The sequence below is a fragment of the Phalacrocorax carbo genome, chromosome Z (assembly GCF_963921805.1).
Source record: "Phalacrocorax carbo chromosome Z, bPhaCar2.1, whole genome shotgun sequence".
Taxonomy (NCBI): Eukaryota; Metazoa; Chordata; class Aves; order Suliformes; family Phalacrocoracidae; genus Phalacrocorax; species Phalacrocorax carbo.
In genome coordinates this window covers 77,488,333-77,509,199 of record NC_087548.1, presented here as the reverse complement: position 1 = coordinate 77,509,199, position 20,867 = coordinate 77,488,333, and the positions used below count along the sequence as shown (strand labels likewise).

Sequence of the window (20,867 nt, the reverse complement as noted above, 5' to 3'; positions counted from 1 at the left end):
ACAAAGACTGTTTGCTAACAGGTGTATTCTTTCCAGAGGATGGTTACTTTACACTTTTTTTTAAATCTGCACCCTGTTAAATATACCTCAGATTGTTCATCCAAAAACTGAGACAAGAAGAATGGTTGCTCTCTTCTAAAGGCCAGAGTTAGTAGCTGGAATTTGCATGGAGCCTTTTTCAAAAGCGATGCTTCACTGGGTGACAGGTTGGTTGAAAAAGCAATAGATATGAAGTACGTATTTGCTGTTCACCTAAATTGGGCATTGCACCTGTTACCTCCCCATTTATATTGCCTGAGGGAAATATAAATATGTTATACTATGGCTTGAAGAAAAAAAATCCTTTGTTCCAAATACACCTTTCCCACGTTTTGTTTACTCCTGTACCTCGCTGATGTATGATTCTGTGAAAAGCCATACATTCTCATTATGTCTAGTACAGGGGGAAATGTCATGTTTTTCCCCAGTTCCATGCAGCTAAGTGCAATGAATAGCATCATGAGTGACAATATAATTACCAATCACCAAGAAAAGTATAGTACAGATATAATTTAATCCCCCTCATTCATGGCTTCCCAGGAACAAAGTGTTCTAAACAGATTAAAAATTTAATTTTTAAGGATAATACTAGTTTTAACAAGATAGCTAAAACCAGAGGGTCTGCATAAGAGGTGAAAACCAAACCACTAATGTTTCTGTTGCTTGTCTATTACTCATTATCTCTCTTATCTGACAGTGGACAGCAATTTCCATTTGCCAGTAGAAAGCTGATGTTTTCAGTAGCTCACCAGTAGTGTTATGGCCACGGTGTATTCAAGGACAGAACTGGGAACATTCCAACAACAAATCTCTGTCATGGAGAGCAATCCATGGAGAAGAAAAGGTACACACTAAATAATACGAGTTTCCTAATTTAGCAAACAGAATATTATTAGTGTATATGTAGAACACCAGGGGAAAACAGGAAGGGGAAAATGACAGTGATTAGCTGATGCATGTTATCTAAGGAGAGCATCGGGAGCACTTGAAGTGAGATCTTAATTGGGACCAGAAAACCATGTTGTCTTCAGCAGACTGCTGCTAATTTGCCAAAGGCTTAAACCTAAACCCAAACTAATTCTGAGAAGTTTAAAAGCTATGCTAAGAGAAAAGGAAGATATGTGCAGGCAGTAGCTGATTCAGAGAGGGGAGAGGCTGTGGGAAGGGTTGTTTGTTAATCAGTGCAGAAAATGGGGTGACTAGAGGTGACAAATGAGGTGACAAAGCTCGGTTAAGTATGAAAATAGGAGATACTTCCCTTATTATTCAATTGTGCATTAACTGTCTCTGCTTGCCCTGGGAAGGCTGTAGGAATGAAGCCTACCAAGTCAGGGTACGCTGACCAAAAAATCACAGAACTCTTCTGAAGAGGCAGGTCCTGGAACAAAAGAGTGAAAATGGGGAAAGTCAAGAAGAGGAAATTGTTGGTTCCTAGAAGGATTACACTCTTTCTTGTGTTAGTTTGCCCTGTAACTGTAATTATTAAGGAAACACTTTTAAACTGCTGCAGGGTTTAGCACTTGTAAAATGTACTGTGACAAAGAATTTCATTAGTGAAGGATTTTCAGGGTTTGGATGTCTGTGTGACTGCCTTTGTCAGCTACACAGCAATCCTCAGCTACAATTCCTATCCTGAAGTGCCTGTGCTACCTCTGAAAGTAAGAACCCCATTCCCAAGCATCCAGTAGCCCAAGGGTTAGCATTGTGCCTAGGCTGATGCTCTCCAGCATGCGCTTGGGGGGCTGCATATGGGAAACTTGCCAATTTTTCCTGGTCTTCAGCTATAAAGTCTTGCTTTCTGCTGGCTCTGAGGTGATCCTGGATTATTCTCTTTTTCTTCTGTCTGCAGATCATTAATTCTCCTTTTGCATCTCTTTTAGTTGTCTTGGCTACAGCATTTGTGTATTGCCTTCAGTCCTCAAGCTGTGGTCTTCTCAGTTCTGTCCCTTCTCCCTTCAGCTGTCCTGTTGGATTGAAAATCTATAGAATTTCAGACAGTTCTTCTGATGAAGAAAAGTAGGTATTTCAAGTAGAGTGCTCTTAAGTACTTGCTTATGTCTGATTAAGTGGTAGTGTTTTTCCTGAAATCGGGCCATATATTTGCTTAGTTAAGGAAAGCTGTAGGTATGAAATTAAATATTTTGCTAAATAATGTCTCCTATGAAAAAACATACAGAAGAAGTAAATACAGAACTTGAGAGGACATAAAGTGGACACCATTAGTCGCAGAAGCCTAAATCAATGTCTTTTCCTTCAGCAGTTGAGTTTAATGAGCTCCTAATATCAAGCAGAGTCCTTTTCAATAAACAAACCATTACATAGAAGTCACTTTGGCTATAAATTGTGTCATTGATTTAATTGAGAAGGACACTTGGACAAAAACAGAGCACTTGCTCCTTAGAAGTAACATGCTTTTAATGTTCATCCTTCCTCTGAACTCAACAGTTCTCCACACAAAACCCTGCTGGGAACACTCGTGCTCATTTCAGACAGCGGTACTAGTTAATGAATTACCTACCGGTCCTTTGCTGGAGATCCCTTCTCCACCTCTCAGCTGGCTGGAGGGATTATGCCTAATATGCTTCCAGCAGAGCCAGACGGGTTCATTTAAATATCTAGTGAAAAGTGATTTCAGCTGAACAAAGTGAGTTTGCTTGACAGGAGAAGGGAAATCTCAAGTGACCCTTCCCACTGATACAGCTGTGGGGCCAGTAACACCTAGTGGTGGACAGTGGTGAACAAGCAGGAGCAGTAATGGTGTCACTTGCTTCAGTGAGATCTAGATGAGCAGCTTTAACACCTGGAACGATTTGACATGAGCTGTCTGTGGCCGTGCTCCACAGTGGAGCACACCGCGCCGACCCCGGAACATGTGCTTAGAGGATGCCTGCTCTAAACCACGAGCAGAACAACTCACTGGGTTGCTACATCCCATTCCCATTCTTGCAATAATTAAAAACAGAAAAGAGAAAAATATTAAATATACTTCTCATGTGAGAGTAAATGACTTTAAATGGGTCAGGCCAGTTCAACCACTGAATTCCACTGAAGCTGGTGCAGTTATACAAGGGAGCACTTCAGAAGCTTTTGAACTTTTCACTGCCATATCAGTAGGTTTACAAACACAGCAAAAAAGCTCCTGAAAACTATTTCTTGTGAAATCAGCTTGAAAGAGAGCTTCATTTTCACAGATGCAAGGGGAGAGTTTTAATCACTATACCTCATCTTGTTAGGTTTGGTTCAGAAAGGTTAAAATTTATATCTGTTCCCATCAAGGGTCTTAGGTGGAAAACCTCATTAATTTAGCATATCTAAGTTTAGAAAAAATTATTTTTCCTAATTAGTTTTAAGTTAATTTTTTCTCACGTTTGTTAAGTCATTAATCATATAAAAAAGGCAATCCATTCTTCTGCAGTTCTTTACTCACCAAGTACTTTTGCGCATATTTGATTTCTTCAGAGCATTGAGTCTCAGTGTCCTTTGTCAAATTATGGTTCTCTTTCAGATGGAATCATGTAGATGCACTTCCCTTTGTAGCACAGCAGTTACACCATTGTTTACTGCACAATTCAGTATATATTTTTTTCTAGAACGTAATTCAGATTCCTTTAGAAACTACTACAGCTCACAGACAACTTTGTGCTGTAATCTAAATAATGATGGCTTTCATTCAGTGTATTATTTTTCCTTCTAAGAAGAAAATCCATATCCTTCAAGTTACAGCAGAGTAATGACTTGGCCTGCTCAAAAAATAAAAAAAATCTGTCTGGAAAAAAAGCTTTGTAACAAAACTATGAGTGTACGTTTTTCTTCTAAGTAGCATGAAAGATTCATGTGGTATTGACCATCACGAGTATATGAATTTCAAACAAACTGTAAGGGGAGAAAGTAGCAGTTGATGTCTTGAACTATTACGTGATTTTTCATCCTAATTAGAAAACAAGTGCTGTGATCAGGAATCACTATATTGACATCATTCCTTGTTATGTGGCAGAGAGCATGCTTTGCTACCCTCTTACTTTACCAACATGCCTAACACTGTAATGCCAAATAATTTTAAAATCACTTCTTTCACAATCTATTTTCAATTTTTCTGAACACATTTATGAGAAAGAATCAACTCTGGAAGTTCACGTACAGTGTTAGTAATATCTGATTCACGCGAGAGGAAATAAAAGCACTGGCAAAAGAGCTATCCCATGAGCCTGCTGATTTACAACACTTAGGAAACAAGCACTTGTGTTTCGCAGCATTGCAAGTGGTTGTATCCATGGAACAAGACATTTTAGTGCAATATATTCTCTAAAATTGTTTGAAGAACTCATGTTCCCTCACCAATCGTAATTATTCCTGCAAGTATCACAAGAGCAATTCCCACGCATAGTCAATTTTTTAATTGAAGTAATTAGCAAAAATACACTAAGCACTTCAGAGAGCATATTGTTCCAGAAGGAAGACTCCATGTCATAACCAGATAATTAAAACATGCCTGACAGAAATTGGGAGAAAACTCAGCTTTGGCATTACCTCAGTGAAGCCAAAGGGGTAATACCAGACTAAATGTGAAACGAACCTGTCTCGGGATCTTACCTGGTGTGGTCGAGCCAATGGTGTGTTACCAAAGACAGGACAATATCAGACCTCAAAATTATCACAGTAAACCAATAAAGTAATAAAGTGTTATTCTAGATTTCATACTGCATGCAGAGTTGTGGCTTTTTGTGAGACTCCTAATGGAGTCCCAGTTTCTTCTCTTTGGTTTTGCTTGTTATTTCTGAAACAGAACATAGTGCTTCTCTGTACCCTGCCTACTTCCTCTGTCTCCTCTCTCCTCTTTGAGACCTCTCCGATGATGTCTCTGGATCACTAGCATAATCTCACTTCATTATTTTAAACTAGCAAACAGCTGTATCTGTAGCATTTAATAAAAGTATTTTTAAGAAACACTGTTGTTTACAATGTGTTATTTCATTCCTCTCAGCAAACAGTTCTAGCACAGTAAACATCTGCCTCTGTACATAATGTTTTAAAATCTATTTTGAAGGTACCAAATTAGTATATAGTAATACTAATTTCAGGGTGGGTTTTTTTTTTAGGTCACCACAACTAAACCAAGTTAATTATGCTTTTGTATTTTTCCAGTTATTCACAGTTTTGAAAAAAATTATATGCACCATTACATAATAAAGTAATAGAAGTACTAGAATGACTTATGTTACATTATACCGTGTTCAACAATTTACACACTAATGCATTAATATAGAAATTATTATATATGGTAAGCAACTATGGCTCCTTCTTTGTTTGAATCAGTTTTTGCTAGTGTAGGCTCAGGCTGGTCAGTACCAAACAGACGTGACAACCAAAGTGTTTACAATTTCTCATGGAAAGCAAAATCCACAAACAATTTTGTTTCAGATCAAATCAAAACATTTCCATTCCTCTTTTTGTTTTTTTCATAAACAAAACGGAGCAGCTAACTTAGTCGATCCCCAGGGTCCCCAGGGACCCAGGAAAGTGCCCTGCCATGGTCAATAGTGCTCAGAAACCCCAGCCGCACCAGGAAAGGCAGGGCCCTCAGGTGTGCCCAGGCTCCCAGCTGCAGAGCCTGGTGTCTAAGCTCTAAAACCAGCTTCCCAAAACAAGGCTCCTGGGCTTGAGGTCTGCAGTCCAGCTCTGGGCTTCCAGCAGCTTCTTGAGCTGGCTACCAGAAAACTAAGTACACTTCTTTAGTTTTGCTGTCTGCCTGCCCATATTTGGAGAAAAGTTTATCAAGAATCAGCACAGTGGAACATTTTAGTCAATTAAAATTAATATTAGTATTCTGTGACCATAAAACTTTCCCCGGTAGATATCTAGCCAGCCCAGCTGTCAATGAAATACAGGAAAGTGTTGGGTTGATAGATATCCTGAGAGGGTATACCAAAAAGTATGATAAACTAATACACTACATGCATATGCAGACATCTGTATAGTAGAATAAATGTTGCACTGCACTGATGTATTCCCTACTCTGGGTTTCCACCCTCCTTCACTCTTAACATAAAAGTTAACTCCTTTATACCAACAGTTGTTTTTATACCCAATTAAAAGTAGCCAAAAGGGAGGATATTGTGACATTTATTTTTAAGATCTAATTATCTTCCTAAAAGTGCTCTTCTAAGAACGGGTGCAATACACGTTTTTTTTCTGTAAAAGATTTATGTTGGCTATCATAAGCACAACAGTACAATGCAGGCAAGGATGGAAGGCGGAATAAGAAAGTATACATGAGAGCTGCAGAAACCGCAAAAGCGAAGATGCTCCAGCAGCAGAATTGATGAACCATACCCAAGTGTACACCGCCTCCGTATCTTATATAATTCACACGACAAGAGGTCTGAGAAGAGCCATAACCTTCCTCAAGAGTGGGTGTTCAATATACATGCCTTTCTGAGACTCTTCGGCAAAGAATGAGTATTAACAATGTGGGTGAGGTGCAGAGAGTAAAAGAAAACAAAGATAATTAGAATCACGCTGCCGGGGGAAAAAAAAAATAAAAAAATTCTGCGGACATTCTTCCAACTTTGTTTTCGAAAGACAAGGTTAAAGAGTAACTGAAGATACTGCCCTTGGGATGTTGTTTGTCTTAGTGGCTTATTCATACGATTCATCCAGTTCTTAGTCATGCTGGTATCTAACTGATCCTGTCATGCACTTTTAAAAAGTGGAATGGCACAAATCTCCTTCACATTCCTCCTGGAAACTTCTCTCTCCTGTGTTGCCTAAAAAAAGCCCTTCATAGCATCAAGGATGCTGCTGCCTTGTGACTGCTACTTATTACACCGAGCGTGATGGATTGTTTTGCTGTTACTTTGCCCTCACCTCCCGTTTGTTTGCTGCATTCACCTGTTGCCTTTTATTACACACCGAAACAACAACGTCTTTAAGGCAGCAGCTGCTTTTTTAAATAGATGAGTACAAGACCTTGCACAATAACAGCACTACAGCCCCCGCAATTAACAGCATTTGCGAGGGAGATGAAACAAGTTGCTGCAGGTCCCACGTCTATTTATTATATCGTCTGTGAGTCGCCACCACAAAAAGTTAGTATGACAAAAGGCATTCAAAACTTCTGCAAAATGTCGTGTAGAACTGTTAGAGCGTGCTTTTGTGGGAATCAGCATTCCAGGAAAATATCCTTGGAATATTGGGATATCAGCAGAAAGTCCTCTCATTCGCAGGTGTGCTTAAGGATACTAGTGTTTAAGGATATTAGCGTCATCAGAGGTACCAAGCAGCTAAACAAGACTATTGCATGGTAAGGTGGTTGGGAGTAGTCAGCTTGGCTTCACCAAGGGGAAGGCACGCTTGACCAACCTGATGAGCTTCTAGAATGGAATGACTGGCTTGGTGGAAGAGGGGAGACCAGTTGATATTGTCTACCTGGACTTCAGTAGGGCCTTTGACATGGTCTTACAGAAGATCCTCATAGACAAGCAGTTGATGCATGGGCTGGATAAGCAGACAGGTGGGTTGACAACTGCCAGAATGACCAGGCCCAGAGGGTGGTGGTCAGTGGCACAAAGTCTACTTGGGGGTCAGCAACAAGCAGCATACCCTAGGGGCTGATCCTGGATCCAGGCCTGTTTAACATCTTTAATGATCTGGGTGATGGGACAGACCCTACCCTCAGGAAGTTTGCAGATGACAAAAAACTGGAAGGACTGACTGATACACCAGAGGGTTGTGTGGCCATGCAGAGGGGCTTGGATGGGCTGAAGAACAGGCTGACAGGAACCTCAAGCACTTCAACAAAGGGAAGTGCCAAGTCCTGCACCTGGGGAGGAACAACCTCAGCCACCAGTACCTGCTGGTGCCACCAGTCTGGAAAGCAGCTTTACAGAAAAGGACCTGTCTGTCCTGGTGGATACCAAGCTGAATATGAGCCAGCAAGGTACCTTTGCTTCAAAAAAGGTTAACAGTACCCTGGGCTGCATTAGGTAAAGTATTGCCAACAGGTCGATGGAGGTGATGCTTCCCCTCAGCTCAGCACTGGTGAGGCCACACCTGGAGTGCTGTGTCCAGTCCTGGGTTCCCCAGTATAAGAGAGACATGGACATACTGGAGACAGAGTCCAGGAAAGGGTCACAAGGATGATGAAGGGACTGGAGCATCTCTCCTGTGAGGAAAGGCTGAGAGAGCTGGGGCTGCTTAGCCTGGAGGAAAGAAGACTCCAGGGGATCTTACCAATGTAGAGAAGTATCTGAAAGGAGGGTGCACAGAAGAGAAAACCAGGCTCTTTCTAGTAGTTCTTAGTGACAGGACAAGGGGCAGTGGGCACAGACTGAAACAAGAGATTTCCTCTGAACATCAGGAAACACTTTTTCACTGTGAAGGTGACTAAGCACTGGCACAGGGTGCCCAAAGGGGTTGTGGAGTCTCCATCCTTGGAGACATTAAAAAAATGTCTGGATACAGTCCTGGGCAAGTGGCTGTAGGTGACCCTGGATGATCAGGGTGGGTTAGACCAGGTGACCTCCCGAGGTTACTTCCAACCTCAACCATTCTGTGATTCTGTGAAGGTGTCCTAAACTTGCATGAAAATCAATAAGGTTCTTTCATCATATTTCAAACTTCCACAGGATTTTAGAAGTAACGTGAAAGCCCCCAGTAGGTAGAGAAGTCCTACGAGGCAATGATCTTAGAAAAACAGGACCCAAGGCGCTAAGATAACCTCAGAATAATACTACGTGGCAGCTGTAAGAAGAGGTTGATTCTAGTATTTGACAGGAATTTTTTATTTTGCAAATTTTTTTCCAATTTCATGGTCAAGAGCCTACACCTAAGCTGGTTTGATGAAATTTGACAAATTGGAATAAATTTTTCATATTGAATCTCGTTGTTTGCTGAGGCTGCTTCCAAGCCACTCTGGAAAATGTAACATAACCTGCTTCTGAGGAAACAAACCCTTAAAGAGTGATATTACATTAATGCAGTGTTGCAGATAAAACTTTCCGTGTGCCTGCCATGGAAGAAAATCTCAGGAACTGGGACTTACTTGCTGCCGGGGCCATTTAGTGGTGGGCAATGTGAAGTTCCAAGAAAGAAGAAAATCTCTTTCTTGGCAGGCTTTGACCAGATTGCTTCTGTCATGGAGCAAGCAGCAGACAGGCTGATACCAGGTAATCCCATACCAACATGGGGGCCTTAATCTCCAACAGTGTCCATGAATACTCCTGCAGAAGGAAAAAAATCATAATAAAATATTTAAGAAGCTGGATGGATTTAGGATTGTTAAATAATGAAGAAGCCTTGTGAGAGAAATTAGACTTCTTGGTTCTCCTAAAAGAATATAAGACCCAAATTCATTTTTTTTCCCTTTTGGCAGTTTTGCTGTCCAAAGCAGCCAGGGATTATTGCAGAGTAAAACTTGAGTACACATGAAGGAAGCATCAATTCGGACTCACCTTCCTCTAATTCCTATTAATGCCGTTAAATCCATGCCCCCGTGTGGTGGGAAGCAGTGAGGTGGTGAAGAAGGGCCTTAGGTGGGTTGTTTCTACCATTCACTACACGAAGGAAATGGGGAAGTACAGCCGAAGGCATCTTGGTGTTGTCTCTGCCCTGAGGGGTGACGGCCACACTCCTCACCAGGAGCAAAACTGGAGGTGCCGTGGGATGGGGATGTGTGTAGTTGTGAGGGTATGGGGGTGTGAGAGGGGAGAGGGTCTTGGCATGGGGATGTGTCAGGTGTAGGGGTGGGGGTTTGAGGGGACATGGAGGTGGTGGGGGTGTGAAGATGTGTAAGGGAGTAGGGGTGTGAAGCTGTTGGAGGATGGGAGGGTGTGAGAGGTGTGTGATTGAATGTGGGTGTGTGGGGGGATGAGGAGGTGTGATGAGGCATGAGAGAGTGAGGGGTTAGGTGGGTGTGAGGGGGTGTGGGTGTGAGGGGGTGTAAGTGTGGATTTGGGGGGGGTGTGTGGGTGGGTGTGGGCATAAGGGGGTGTGGGGTTGTGTGTGTGAAGCGGCATGAGAGAGGGTCTGAGGGGTGTGCGAGGGGGGGTGCGAGGGGAAGCGGGAATTGCGCTCCCGCCCGCCGGCGCCGGCGGCCGTAGGGGGGCACCATGGCGCCACCTGCGCTGGGCCCCTGCGGGGAGGCCCCGCCCGGCCCGGCCCGGCCCGGCCCCGCCCCGCCCCGCCCCGCAGGTGTGCTGGGGCCGGAGGCGCCTCCTCGCCTACCCTCAGCGCCGCTTGCAGCGGGGCGGAGGTTGCTGCGGATCCCGCTCCTCCCGGCCGCCTTCCTCAGGCTGCGCTTCTCCCGCTGCCCCCGGTGGGATCGGATCGGCCACGGGGCGTTCCCGAGCAGCCGGTCGGTGCTTGGCACCCAGCCGAGCCCGCCGGCGTGCCAGGCGGCGGGGACGCTTCCCGGTGCGGCGCGGGAATGCCGTGTGGGTGCGCCGAGCGGTGCCCTGCCCTGCCCAGCCCTGCCCGGGAGCTGCGGGTCCGTCCCGTCCCGTCCCGCTCGGCCGGCCCTAAGGCGGGAGGAAGAGGCGCTGCCGACAGGTAACAACTCTCCCCTCGCACCCACGACTCCCCGCTCGGTGCGGGGACGCCCGGCCTTCGGCTGCCCCTCATGACGGCGACGGCCCTTTCTTTTAGGGTTTTATGGGAGGTGGAGGCGGCCGGAGGGCTCGGGTCGGTGACTGAAGGTCCGTGCGTGGGATGTTTGCCTTGCGAAGCGGTTCTGCCGGGCTCCTCTCAGTCCAAACACCGTTCCCTTTCTTCCTTCTCGGTGAATTTTTAAGGGAAAAGCCTTTGACGCGCTCTGTCCTCTCGCCCGCGTTGGTATTTTGTCAGGCGTCGTGTCTGTAACTTCTCCGTAGAGAAGTTGCCTGTCCCTGTTTTTCCCACGTCCCCCTCGGCAGACGATTTGGGGGCGTTAGGTGACAAACTGTGACACAGCGACAGCGCCGGGCTGCCTCAGAGCCCCGGAGCACCCCCCGCGGCCAGAGCTCCTGCCGAGCCCCAGCCAGGCTCCGGCGGTCGTTGCCGCCGTAGGAAACGCCTCCCAACCAGGCAGGGTCCTCGGACAGGCTATGCCTTTGCGGCGGGGAAAAGGTACCTCGGGAACTGGCTGGACCTCTCCAGGCTTTCTTCAAAAGCAGGAGCAGCGCGGGAGCTGCTGAGCGCGAAGGTGGGCGGGAAGGGTGCGGGTCCCGGCGCCGGGCTGCTCGCCTGGGGAAACGGCGGCGCTGAAGAGGCAGGCGCTTGAGCGCGGAGGGCTGCGCTTCACAGGCGAGGCTCCCGAGGCTGGAGTCGGTTCTGCCAACTTTTTCTTTTTTCTTTTTCTTTTTTTCTGGGGAGGTGGACTGGGCTGCGTTAGCATGGTAATTTTTCAATCAAAAGTTACTTCCACTTGTGATACGTTTCAGCGTGTTTATGACAGTGTAGGGAATCAGAGTTCTTGTTATACTGACCGAGAGAATTTACTGGGTTAACGTGGATATGAAGAATCACAAAAATATTTAAAAGCCTATGCCCTTGAAGGGTGTAAGCACATCTTTTCTTCAGAGATGAGAATCGATGACTTAATTTTACTGGAATGATTTTAGGCTCTCTAAACACTACTGTGAAAGCTTGTTTGTGTAACTCAGAGTGCCAAAGCACAGAGGACAGGAAATTTGGCTTTAGCATTGAAAAAGCAAGGAACAGCTTGCAAGAATGTTGATTCATAGCACTCTTATACTTAGTGAAAATGTTGTTTATGTTTGTTTATATGTTATAGCATTGATGAGGTTCCCCCCCTGCCCCCCCAAGTTGTGTGATTATTTCCACAGTTAGATATTAAGAAACACTGTAAGAGTTTTTGCTGGTAATTAAATGCTATTTACAAATCAAGAAGCAAAGGTTGGAAGAAGAAGGGCTAAGACTGTCATTAAGCTTTAGTGGCTTTTTCCTCTAGGATGGCAGCAGGACCTGTACCAGAATGGGACTCCAGGTTATCACTCTTGCCTATGCCAGCCTGACCTCAGGATGGAACCCACTGCAAATCCACAACAGTGGCTACCTAGTTCCTGGAAAGAAATCATAATAGGCTTTGAAAATTTATTTCCATACTGCAAGGTGCTTTGTGCTCCTTCATCTCAGAGCATTCTCCAGGACAATATTGCTTTTTGAAAATAAAATTAAGCTCTTCCTACACAGAAAGAGTGTTCCAGGAATAGTATTTGTGCAAGAACACCAGAAATTTGTGGCTTATCTGAAAGACCAGTTCATGATTCGGTGTCACACACTAGGTTGTGTAGTTGCTCATTCTTTAAACTGCTATCCTGGCACAAGTTTACCTCTACAGCTGAAAAGCAGCTGTGTCACTCCTGACATCTCAGTAACACATGTAGTTGTTCTCACATTGCAATTAATTAGATTTAGGAATGCTTTATAATCCCAATCTATTTGGCATCAATGTGTGATGAATTATCAAATAAATTACTTTTCTAGGGAATCTGCTTGAAACGTGGTCTTTCATTTCAAAACAGCTAGCTGTGTTTTGGAGCAGGTTGTGCTCAGTCCAGGTGTGACACATGTATTTCCGCTGAGGCAGTGTCAGTGTGGGTCTTACAAAAGCCCAGCTACGCTTTGTTCCCACAGTGGCAATCTTAAAATGATGCAGCCTGAAGCGCATCCTGCAATTAGCAGATTCTCCAGATGAAATCATGGTTATCTTCATCCAGCTTTTAAGAGTGTTCTTTGTTGTACTGTGCCAGTTGCAGATCTGTAACACTTCCTTTTAACCGTATAGTATCTGATTCTGAAGTATTTGTGGATTTCTACTCCCCACTTTTTATTTCTTTCTCCACTTTCCTTTGCCCCCACGCTGCCCCCGTTCCTTTGCAGTGTGAAGTGTAGATCAACCGATAAACAGTATAGCTGGACCTTAGCAGCGCTGGTTCTTGTGCTTCTTTCAGGGATCAGTCAGCCTGCTTTGCAAACCTGACAGTCCCAGTGTGCAGATATAACCATTAGTTGAAATTAAATTTATTAGTACATACTGGTGTGATCTCAGGCACACTGGATCTGCTGACCTCCCTGCACGAAAACATCCTGGGCTTTCTCCAAGCCAGGTTTATACAACATCCTGGCTACACAATCTACTCCAAATATTAACTATTGGCTCAGGCTAGCTGCCTTCTACCTGCGCTCACATTAATACTCCTGGTAAAGACTATGGAGACAGTGAATTTAAGCTATCGGAGGCATTAGATTGGATGTCAGAAAAAGTCTCATTTTTAGCACTACCCTGCTGCATGACTTCGAGTAGCATTCTTCTCTTTCTGTGCCTGTTTAACATTTAATGTTCTTTTGGCCATAACAGATATTTCTACAGATGAAAAGACTTGTGTAAGAAGCGCTATACACCATCACTTAAGTGAAGCAAGCAGTTAAGTATCAGAAGAGCTTTAGATAAGATACAAAAGAAATGTAAAATCACCAGTGACTTCCAGGTAGGTCAAAACCAAGGGGGAACACAATCAGTATTCCAGCATGTGTGCTATCTAAGAGATAATTCTCTATAGTTTGTTTCTGGAACCATAAATGTGCAAATTAATTGGATGCTTTAATAAAAGAGTTTATAATAATCTTTAATATGTTACTTGTCAAACATCCTCATTTTATAATAATGATTTGCTCATCGGTGAAACCTGAGATAGACACTACTGAATCATGTACTTTCAATATAATGGAATGAATTCTTACAGTAATTTCAATGCAATTACTTTAAAAAAATGTTTTATCAAGACAGAAGGGGGGAAAAGAAAAACCCAAACCAACCAGTCAAAAGAAGGTGATAGCACTACAGCAGTGCCCCCACTCTCAGCAGTGACTGGAAGTGGGGTGTTTACTCTCATGAGGATGGACAGAGTAGTTCTGGCCCTCTTTCATCCTCCTTAATTGCTCAGAACAGGGCTGCAGTCACACATGTGCAAAGAACAGTCTTTGTGAGGGCCACAAGCCCAGAAATAAATGCTACCAAAGGTGAACTGGTTCATCTCACGTGTTTCTCTTTTGGGTTTTTTTTCTGCCATACCAAATATTGTGAGCTATTTTACCCAAACGCACACTGTGCATGACCGTTGTTATACCATGTCACCTAACAACAACTGTATTGAATAACAGTTAAATACTTAATTAACACATTGCCTGTATGAAGCCCCATAACGAACTGCTCTGACTGATAAGTCACTGAATGTCACTGCTTAGCAAAAGCCCCTATAGCTGCAGAGCATGATGCTACAGAGTGAAATAAACGGGGGTGGGGGGAAATCTGTGATTAAAACTGTCATGTGTATTTCAACTGACTTTGTTAGACTTTTGGAACAAACTACATTGATATCATCCTTTTATTTTGGAATTCAAAGAAAAACTCCAATTTTAAATAAAAACCGAGTGAAATTACCACTCGTCAGTTATCTACCAGAACATTACTAGTGCTTTCAACGGTAAATACAAATGAGTCCCTGTTAATTTCCTTTGTAGTTAAACTAATTAAATGTTTTTTTCTCTAGAAATAAACCATAAATAAACAAATGTAATTTTCATATCATGTCTAATCATGTCTTGGAATTATATTGCTCTGCCAGCTGTTAAATATTGATTATTTTTTTTTCCTCCAAAGACTTTCCCTACACATGGGTAAGTAAGCACATGAAAAGACATAAAAGTAATTTAATTGATTTGTTTGCATGCATGCAGGTGTACATTCATGCAAGACCTGTCGTTATTTATACCACATTAAGCTCCTAAATTTTTTGTGTGAAACCTCTAGATTGTATTTGACGCTCTCAAATGCTTCTTTTGTTTTAGAGCTGATACTGTCTGCCCAGGTACTGAACCCCTCTCAGCCCACTGATCCCCACAGCGAGTGGGACAAGCTGTGTATGACCTCATTTACGCTGCTTCATTCAGACTAGTATGTTTCCAAAGCAGCATAAGGAAGGTAGTGTACTTCCACAAATGTAATTTATTTCATAAAAGACATCAACATTTATATTCCAGCCAAGTATCTGTTTCTTCTTAGGTAAAAAATATTTCACTGTGCTTGCTTTTCTTAAGACCCATGAACCTTCTTTTTCTCATTAAATTCTAAATGTTCAGCATTGTTCTTTTATGAGAAAGAATATGTGAATGTGACACAGTATCTCACACCAATGAAAAAAATGCTGCAGATTTCATTCAGTTCTTGTTTCTTAATGCAAATCAGCAGTAGTACAGCTGTAGCACAGCCACTTGGGTGTAGTTAGTGTAAAGCCAATAGCATGTGGACAATTAACCTCTTTTTGCAGCTTATTTGGCAGAGTGTGACAAAAGGGAGAACAGTTCAGAGAAAAAAAATACTAGCATACTTTAAGCTTCTATAAATATTATAATTCTATCCAAGTATTATTTAAAATTTTTAATGCATTTCATGAAGTTTAGAGGTGAGAATACCTTCCCCCCACCCTTTATCTTCATACTCTTTTCACAAAGTATTTTGGTATTTGCAGGAGCAATTCATACAGTTGAATCCTCTTGTTTTTCTTTCTTTTTTTTTGGGGGGGGGGGGGGGGGCGCTCTTTACTTTCTCTGAAAACCAGGTGTTCTTTGCAGTCACTAGCAAGGTGTGAGACAAGTTCGATGACAGAAATGGTGGAGCTGCCAGGAGATGGGAATTCCCTGATAAGAGCCGTCTATCAAAGCCGTCTTCGCCTCACCAGACTGTTACTAGAGGGTGGCGCATACATCAACGAGAGCAATGACAGAGGTGAAACTCCTTTAATGATTGCTTGTAGGACAAAACATGTGGACTCTCAGAGTGTCAGCAAGGTGAAAATGGTTAAATACCTCCTGGAAAACAAGGCTGATCCCAATATACAGGACAAATCTGGAAAGACGGCCTTGATGCATGCTTGTCTGGAAAAAGCAGGCCCTGAAGTGGTATCTTTGCTCCTGAAAAGTGGAGCTGACCCAAGCCTGCAAGATCACTCCAACTGCTCTGCACTTGTGTATGCAATAAACTCTGAAGATAAAGAGACCCTGAAAGTTCTTCTTAATGCCTGCAAGGCGCAAGGGAAGGAAGTCATCATCATCACAACAGACAAGTCAGTGCAGGGAAGACAGAAAACTAAGCAGTACTTAAACGTGCCTCCAGCAGACCTCGAGGAATGCCATTCCCCAACCGCCTGCACTTCCCCCTCAGAAATAGAACTGAAAACATCGCCATCCCCTCTTTTAAGTTCAAATGAAACTAAAAAAGTACTCTTCAGCTTTAAAGAGGTGGATCATCCAAGAAGCGTGGACAACTCATCGCAAACAGTTTCACCGACAAGAAAATCCAGCTCAACAAAAGTAGGGTCCAAGCTGGTGCAAGTGCAGCAGCTACAGTCTGAGCCTTGGATAAAGAGCTCTCTGTCACTGTTTCACCAGAATAAAATTGTCTCTTTACAAGAACAACTTCAGGATATTACTCCAGAAGAAGAGCTGTCTTTCAAAATCAATGGTCTTGCCTTATCAAAGAGATTTGTCACCAGGCACCAAAGTATTGACATAAAAGACACTGCTCATTTACTGAAAACCTTCGACCAAACTGGATCAATGAAATTATCATATGATGAGATAAACTCTCAGATTCCTTATGTTGAAGAGAAACATAACCCCAGTGGGATTCCTGTGGGTAAGGATGCCAGTTTGGGGCAAATCAGCTTTATTTCAAACCTCAGCAGTATTATCCAGAAAAGAAATTTAGGAGCAAATCACTACAGTTCTGATTCTCAGTTAACTACTAGTCTAAGTCCTGCTGCTGCAGAGGACGTTAAGTCAGTGACAGGAAAGAAGAGGATTCTTTCTCCATCTCACTCTTTGTTACCAAGTTCTAGAGAAGTACTGGAGAACACGCCTCCTGTTACCCTGAGCAGGAAAAGTCAAGCTTTTCTAGAAAGACGGGGTTCAGGAGCCTTCTTGTTGGATCATATTGCTCAGACAAGACCTGGTTTTCTTCCACCACTGAATGTGAATCCTCACCCCCCAATTCCAGGTATTACTTTCATAAACAGGGTTTCTGGGGTGATTTCTTGTGGACAAAAGCACTTAATACCAGCAGCACCTGCTTTCCCTAGAGAGACCAAAAACACAAAAATGCTTCTAAGGAGGCAGTCATTGCAGACTGAGCAGATTAAGCAATTGGTGAATTTTTAACGGGATTAATACAAAATCTTTACAATAAGTACATGTTCACTGCACTTGCAATACCTATCACAAGAGATAGCAGGTCTGTGATGTAAGGAGCTCTGCTTTGGAACGAGTTAATAGCTTCAGACTAAATGAAAATATATGCTTAACTAATGATGCTGCTTTCTGCAAACTGAGGAATATTTATTATACTGTCTTCATGTTTTCAACCTCAGCACTGAAATCTGCCCTGTGACAGGTGGAACCTGCAAAGGGTCTTAGGCACTGCAGGCCTCATTTTAGGTTGGAAACCCTATCCCCTCTCCCCGCCCCAGTTTCCCCAAATGAGTACTCTTTCTCCAGCCAGAAAGGTGGTGTGTAAGGAACTTGAAACAATTGGTTGTGATGCTGGACATCAGTCCCACCCTGCCCAACGTGTGCAATATCCAGAAATCCCAGGCACAGCCAGTGCGCACAAAGGGTGGGCAGCAGCAAGCGTACATGGGCAGTGGCTTTACTGCACGTGAATGGAGAATACACAGAGTCAATAAAATTCACATTGCAGAACTATGCTGCAGGCACAGCTACACCCAGGAAATCCAAGCTAGCAACTGAGAGCCTGCTTTAGAGGCCTTGCTGCCCGCTGGAAGCCAGTCTGAGAGTTCGAGTTCAGCATGCGATGCCTGGGAGACTCAAGAAGCCAGCACAGTGAGCAAGAACTCCTGAATAATCTCGTGTAAAATGACCAAACCCTGCTCATGCTGTCAGTTAGGCTTGTCAATCAACTTGGGCTTTTCAAGCTATTGGATTGCTGGAATCTGCACATTTAAAAAGAAGGAGGGTACCCCCACACTCCCACAGAGGTGGAGGCTGTATCTAAACTTGGCTCCATTTCTTTCTGTAGTTCCAGGCTCCCCAAAAGAAGCAAGCTCCACACCATGCAGGAGCTCCTTCTCCCCAGTCACAGGCCTAGGTTTCTTTTCAAGACAGGACAAAGACAGTGGGACGCATCCAGATGTTGTTTCATCAGTGAGGAAGAGGTCTGGCCACCAGCTCAGACGGACCTAAAATAAAAAAACCCAATAGCTATGATACTCACCTGGGAGATAGAAGTCTTTATTTTGCATAATTTGAAGCAGAGGACTCAATTTATTACGGTAAAGAAACATGCCTTTGCCTCCAAGCTATTGTGTATTTTTACATGGGTCTATTTTCCTTCCCATTTAGTGTTCTGTGATTCCAAACATCTACCTTGTCTTTGTGCCTATACCAGATATACTTGATTTCTGGTATTTCATTTAGCATTTTGTACCTCATCTTTTAAAGACTGAGAAACGTTGAATGTGTTCTGTTTTCTTGTAATTTACAGAAATTGTATTAAAATTGCATCTGTATAATGCAAATTTCTGTATACTGAAATGCAGTACTTTTCTGAACACACAGTGGGTACTATCTGCCTTCTTGCAGCTTCAGTGAAAATTCACCCAGCCTGACTTTGCCTCACAAATAACTGTAATGTTACTTAGCTTTGTCCTTAGTACAAGACAATCTCAAGTGGATGATAAACGTGCAGCCTTTGTAAATACCTTTCTATGTAAAAACATAATGTCCCAAAGTTCATAAAATGCATATTCTGAAGAAGGGAATATTTGACATCTGGAAAGTGAAGGAGCATGGTTTACACCTCTGCACAACAGAGTTGTATGTCAAGTGCTGATCTGAAACTACTAATTCATATCTTGAAATCAGTTTTGTGATGACATCTTTCCAATCTATAGTGACAACTGCTAGAAGGCAGACGATCTTACCGTTGATCCTCTGGCCCAGGTCTCAAAGTTAGCCAGAATAAGCAGAGATGCAGATCTGTGTCACAATTGTCAAAATTAATTCTTCCCCACAAAATACAGGTCTTGAAATCCACGGTGTCCTTTGCCATCCTGCAGCCAGAGCTCTGCCACCGTGGGATGCGTAGTGTGCCAGTGATGCTGGGAAGGCTACGGCAAGCTGCACTACACTCCTGTGTTTGGCTGACCTGGAGACGATTGTTGGACTTGTTGAGTTTCTCACACCGCAAGAGACATCGGTACCAGTCACAAAAATGTGGTTGGGTTATTTTTAACTAGAGGTGGACCATCCATCCATGGAAACTCTCAGTCATTTATGGATTGGCTGGCAAACTCTAGTCTTGGCACATACACAAACAAGAAGTGTTCACTTTGTTAAAAATAAACCCAACACCTGAATTTGCACATTAAGCATCCAAAAAGGAGAAAGTTCCAAAAGAGAACTGAGACACATTTTAAGAGCTGTTACATACCAGTGGAAACATGGTAAAGGTGATGGAGTATTTGGTTCCATGTGAGCTCTCCTCTTGCTTCAGGAGGTGTTGCTGGATCAGCATCTTCATTTACCAGGTAGAAACAAGGATTACATGGAAGTCTTTTTATGGCAGAGAAATTATGTGGAACAACATATGTCAATATTAAATTATTAACTGGGCACAAATTGGTCCCTACAAACGCCACATACAAACATACTTTTCAAATGTTTTATGATATTATAAACGGAAACAGCAATTTGTAGACAGTTCATCTTATAACTAAGGTAAATATTTGAAGTTAAAATATATCTTTAAAAAAAATACAAACTTTTTCTGAAAAAAAATCGACTAACAGATCAGATGTTCTAACTGGTATCTTTGCTGAAGGTATAAAGCCTGATTTCTGCTGAATTTAAAATTAATTACATTTGTGGGATTACTGCTCCCTCAGCTGAAACATGAAAAATGTCTTGAGAAGTGAAATTCTTCTGTAGTGTTGCCAGTATTTTGTGCTTAATTTTGATGCAGAATATGAAAGGTTAATGTTAGTGTTTATTGTTGCACCAATGTTACAAGTGACCTTCAGAGGAAAAACAATGCAGTTTTGTTCTCTTGATGTTGTTATGATGGATAAATAAAAGGGTTTTTTCCCCCCATTCAGGGAATATGGAAATAGACACATCCTTTTATTCACCACTTAGGAGATGCTGAGTCACTACCAAAGGTACTCGCTCCTAACTGTTTCTCAGGCTGTCTCTATACAGCAAAATTGGAACAGTTAATTAGATTTGATCCAACATAGCTATATTTGTACAAAGTATTGTGCGAGAGGGGCTCCGTCAGTCTCTTGGTAGCATGCTGTGGTTCCCCTTCAGTGGAGGTACAGTTCTGCCATCTTTGAAGTCCTAATCATAATTTTCCAGTCATCCTTAATGTCTTTTAAGCAAAGAATGGGAAGCAAGACCTAGATTCATGATCCTCCCTGCCCCCAACATTAAAGTTGACAAACAACAAAGCACCTTTCAGGTGTTCTTTATGCATCAATGAAGAAACTACCACACACTAAAGCTTTTTCTTTGCTAGTTTTCTGGGAAACAAGATGTGGCTTCCCAACCAGAGAGAATCATCGGGACTGGTTCTCATAGTGAAGCTTCTCTGAGTGAAGCTCATCCACTCTAACTTACAGAAAGATTAATGACAAAAATCATTAAACATTTGTAATTTAAACTGCATAAAATAGAAGTGGCATTTCTATGAGCAAGCATTCCTGTCAACACATGCTACAGCTTTCAGTAAAATACACCACCTATAAGATTACCAATTT

General features: G+C 42.8%; 1 protein-coding gene across 5 annotated transcripts; it reads left to right on the top strand.

The window, feature by feature from the left end:
* Nucleotides 1-10,239: 10,239 nt before the first annotated feature.
* On the top strand, nt 10,240-20,867 carry ANKRD34B (ankyrin repeat domain 34B). 5 transcript variants are annotated; one of them, XR_010370772.1, is made up of 4 exons: nt 10,240-10,584; nt 13,406-17,089; nt 18,128-18,380; nt 19,131-20,866. XR_010370772.1 is itself a non-coding variant. In XM_064439445.1 (4 exons), exons 3-4 carry the CDS (start codon nt 15,694-15,696, stop codon nt 18,289-18,291), a joined length of 1,560 nt encoding a protein of 519 aa, XP_064295515.1. In that variant the 5' UTR covers nt 10,240-10,584; nt 13,406-13,523; nt 14,884-15,693; the 3' UTR covers nt 18,292-20,867. The 5 variants fall into 5 exon arrangements, 4 of the variants coding, with proteins under 4 accessions (XP_064295515.1, XP_064295514.1, XP_064295512.1 ...); XM_064439445.1 differs by having other exon boundaries at nt 13,406-13,523; nt 14,884-17,089; nt 18,128-20,867; XM_064439444.1 differs by having other exon boundaries at nt 13,406-14,519; nt 14,884-17,089; nt 18,128-20,867.

Coding starts and splice junctions, on each gene's coding strand:
- ANKRD34B (XM_064439445.1), top strand. CDS start 15,694: ATGACAGAAATGGTGGAGCTGCCAGGAGATGGGAATTCCCTGATAAGA. Junction 17,090..18,127: donor TCCTCACCCCCCAATTCCAG/GTATTACTTTCA, acceptor TTCTTTCTGTAG/TTCCAGGCTCCCCAAAAGAA.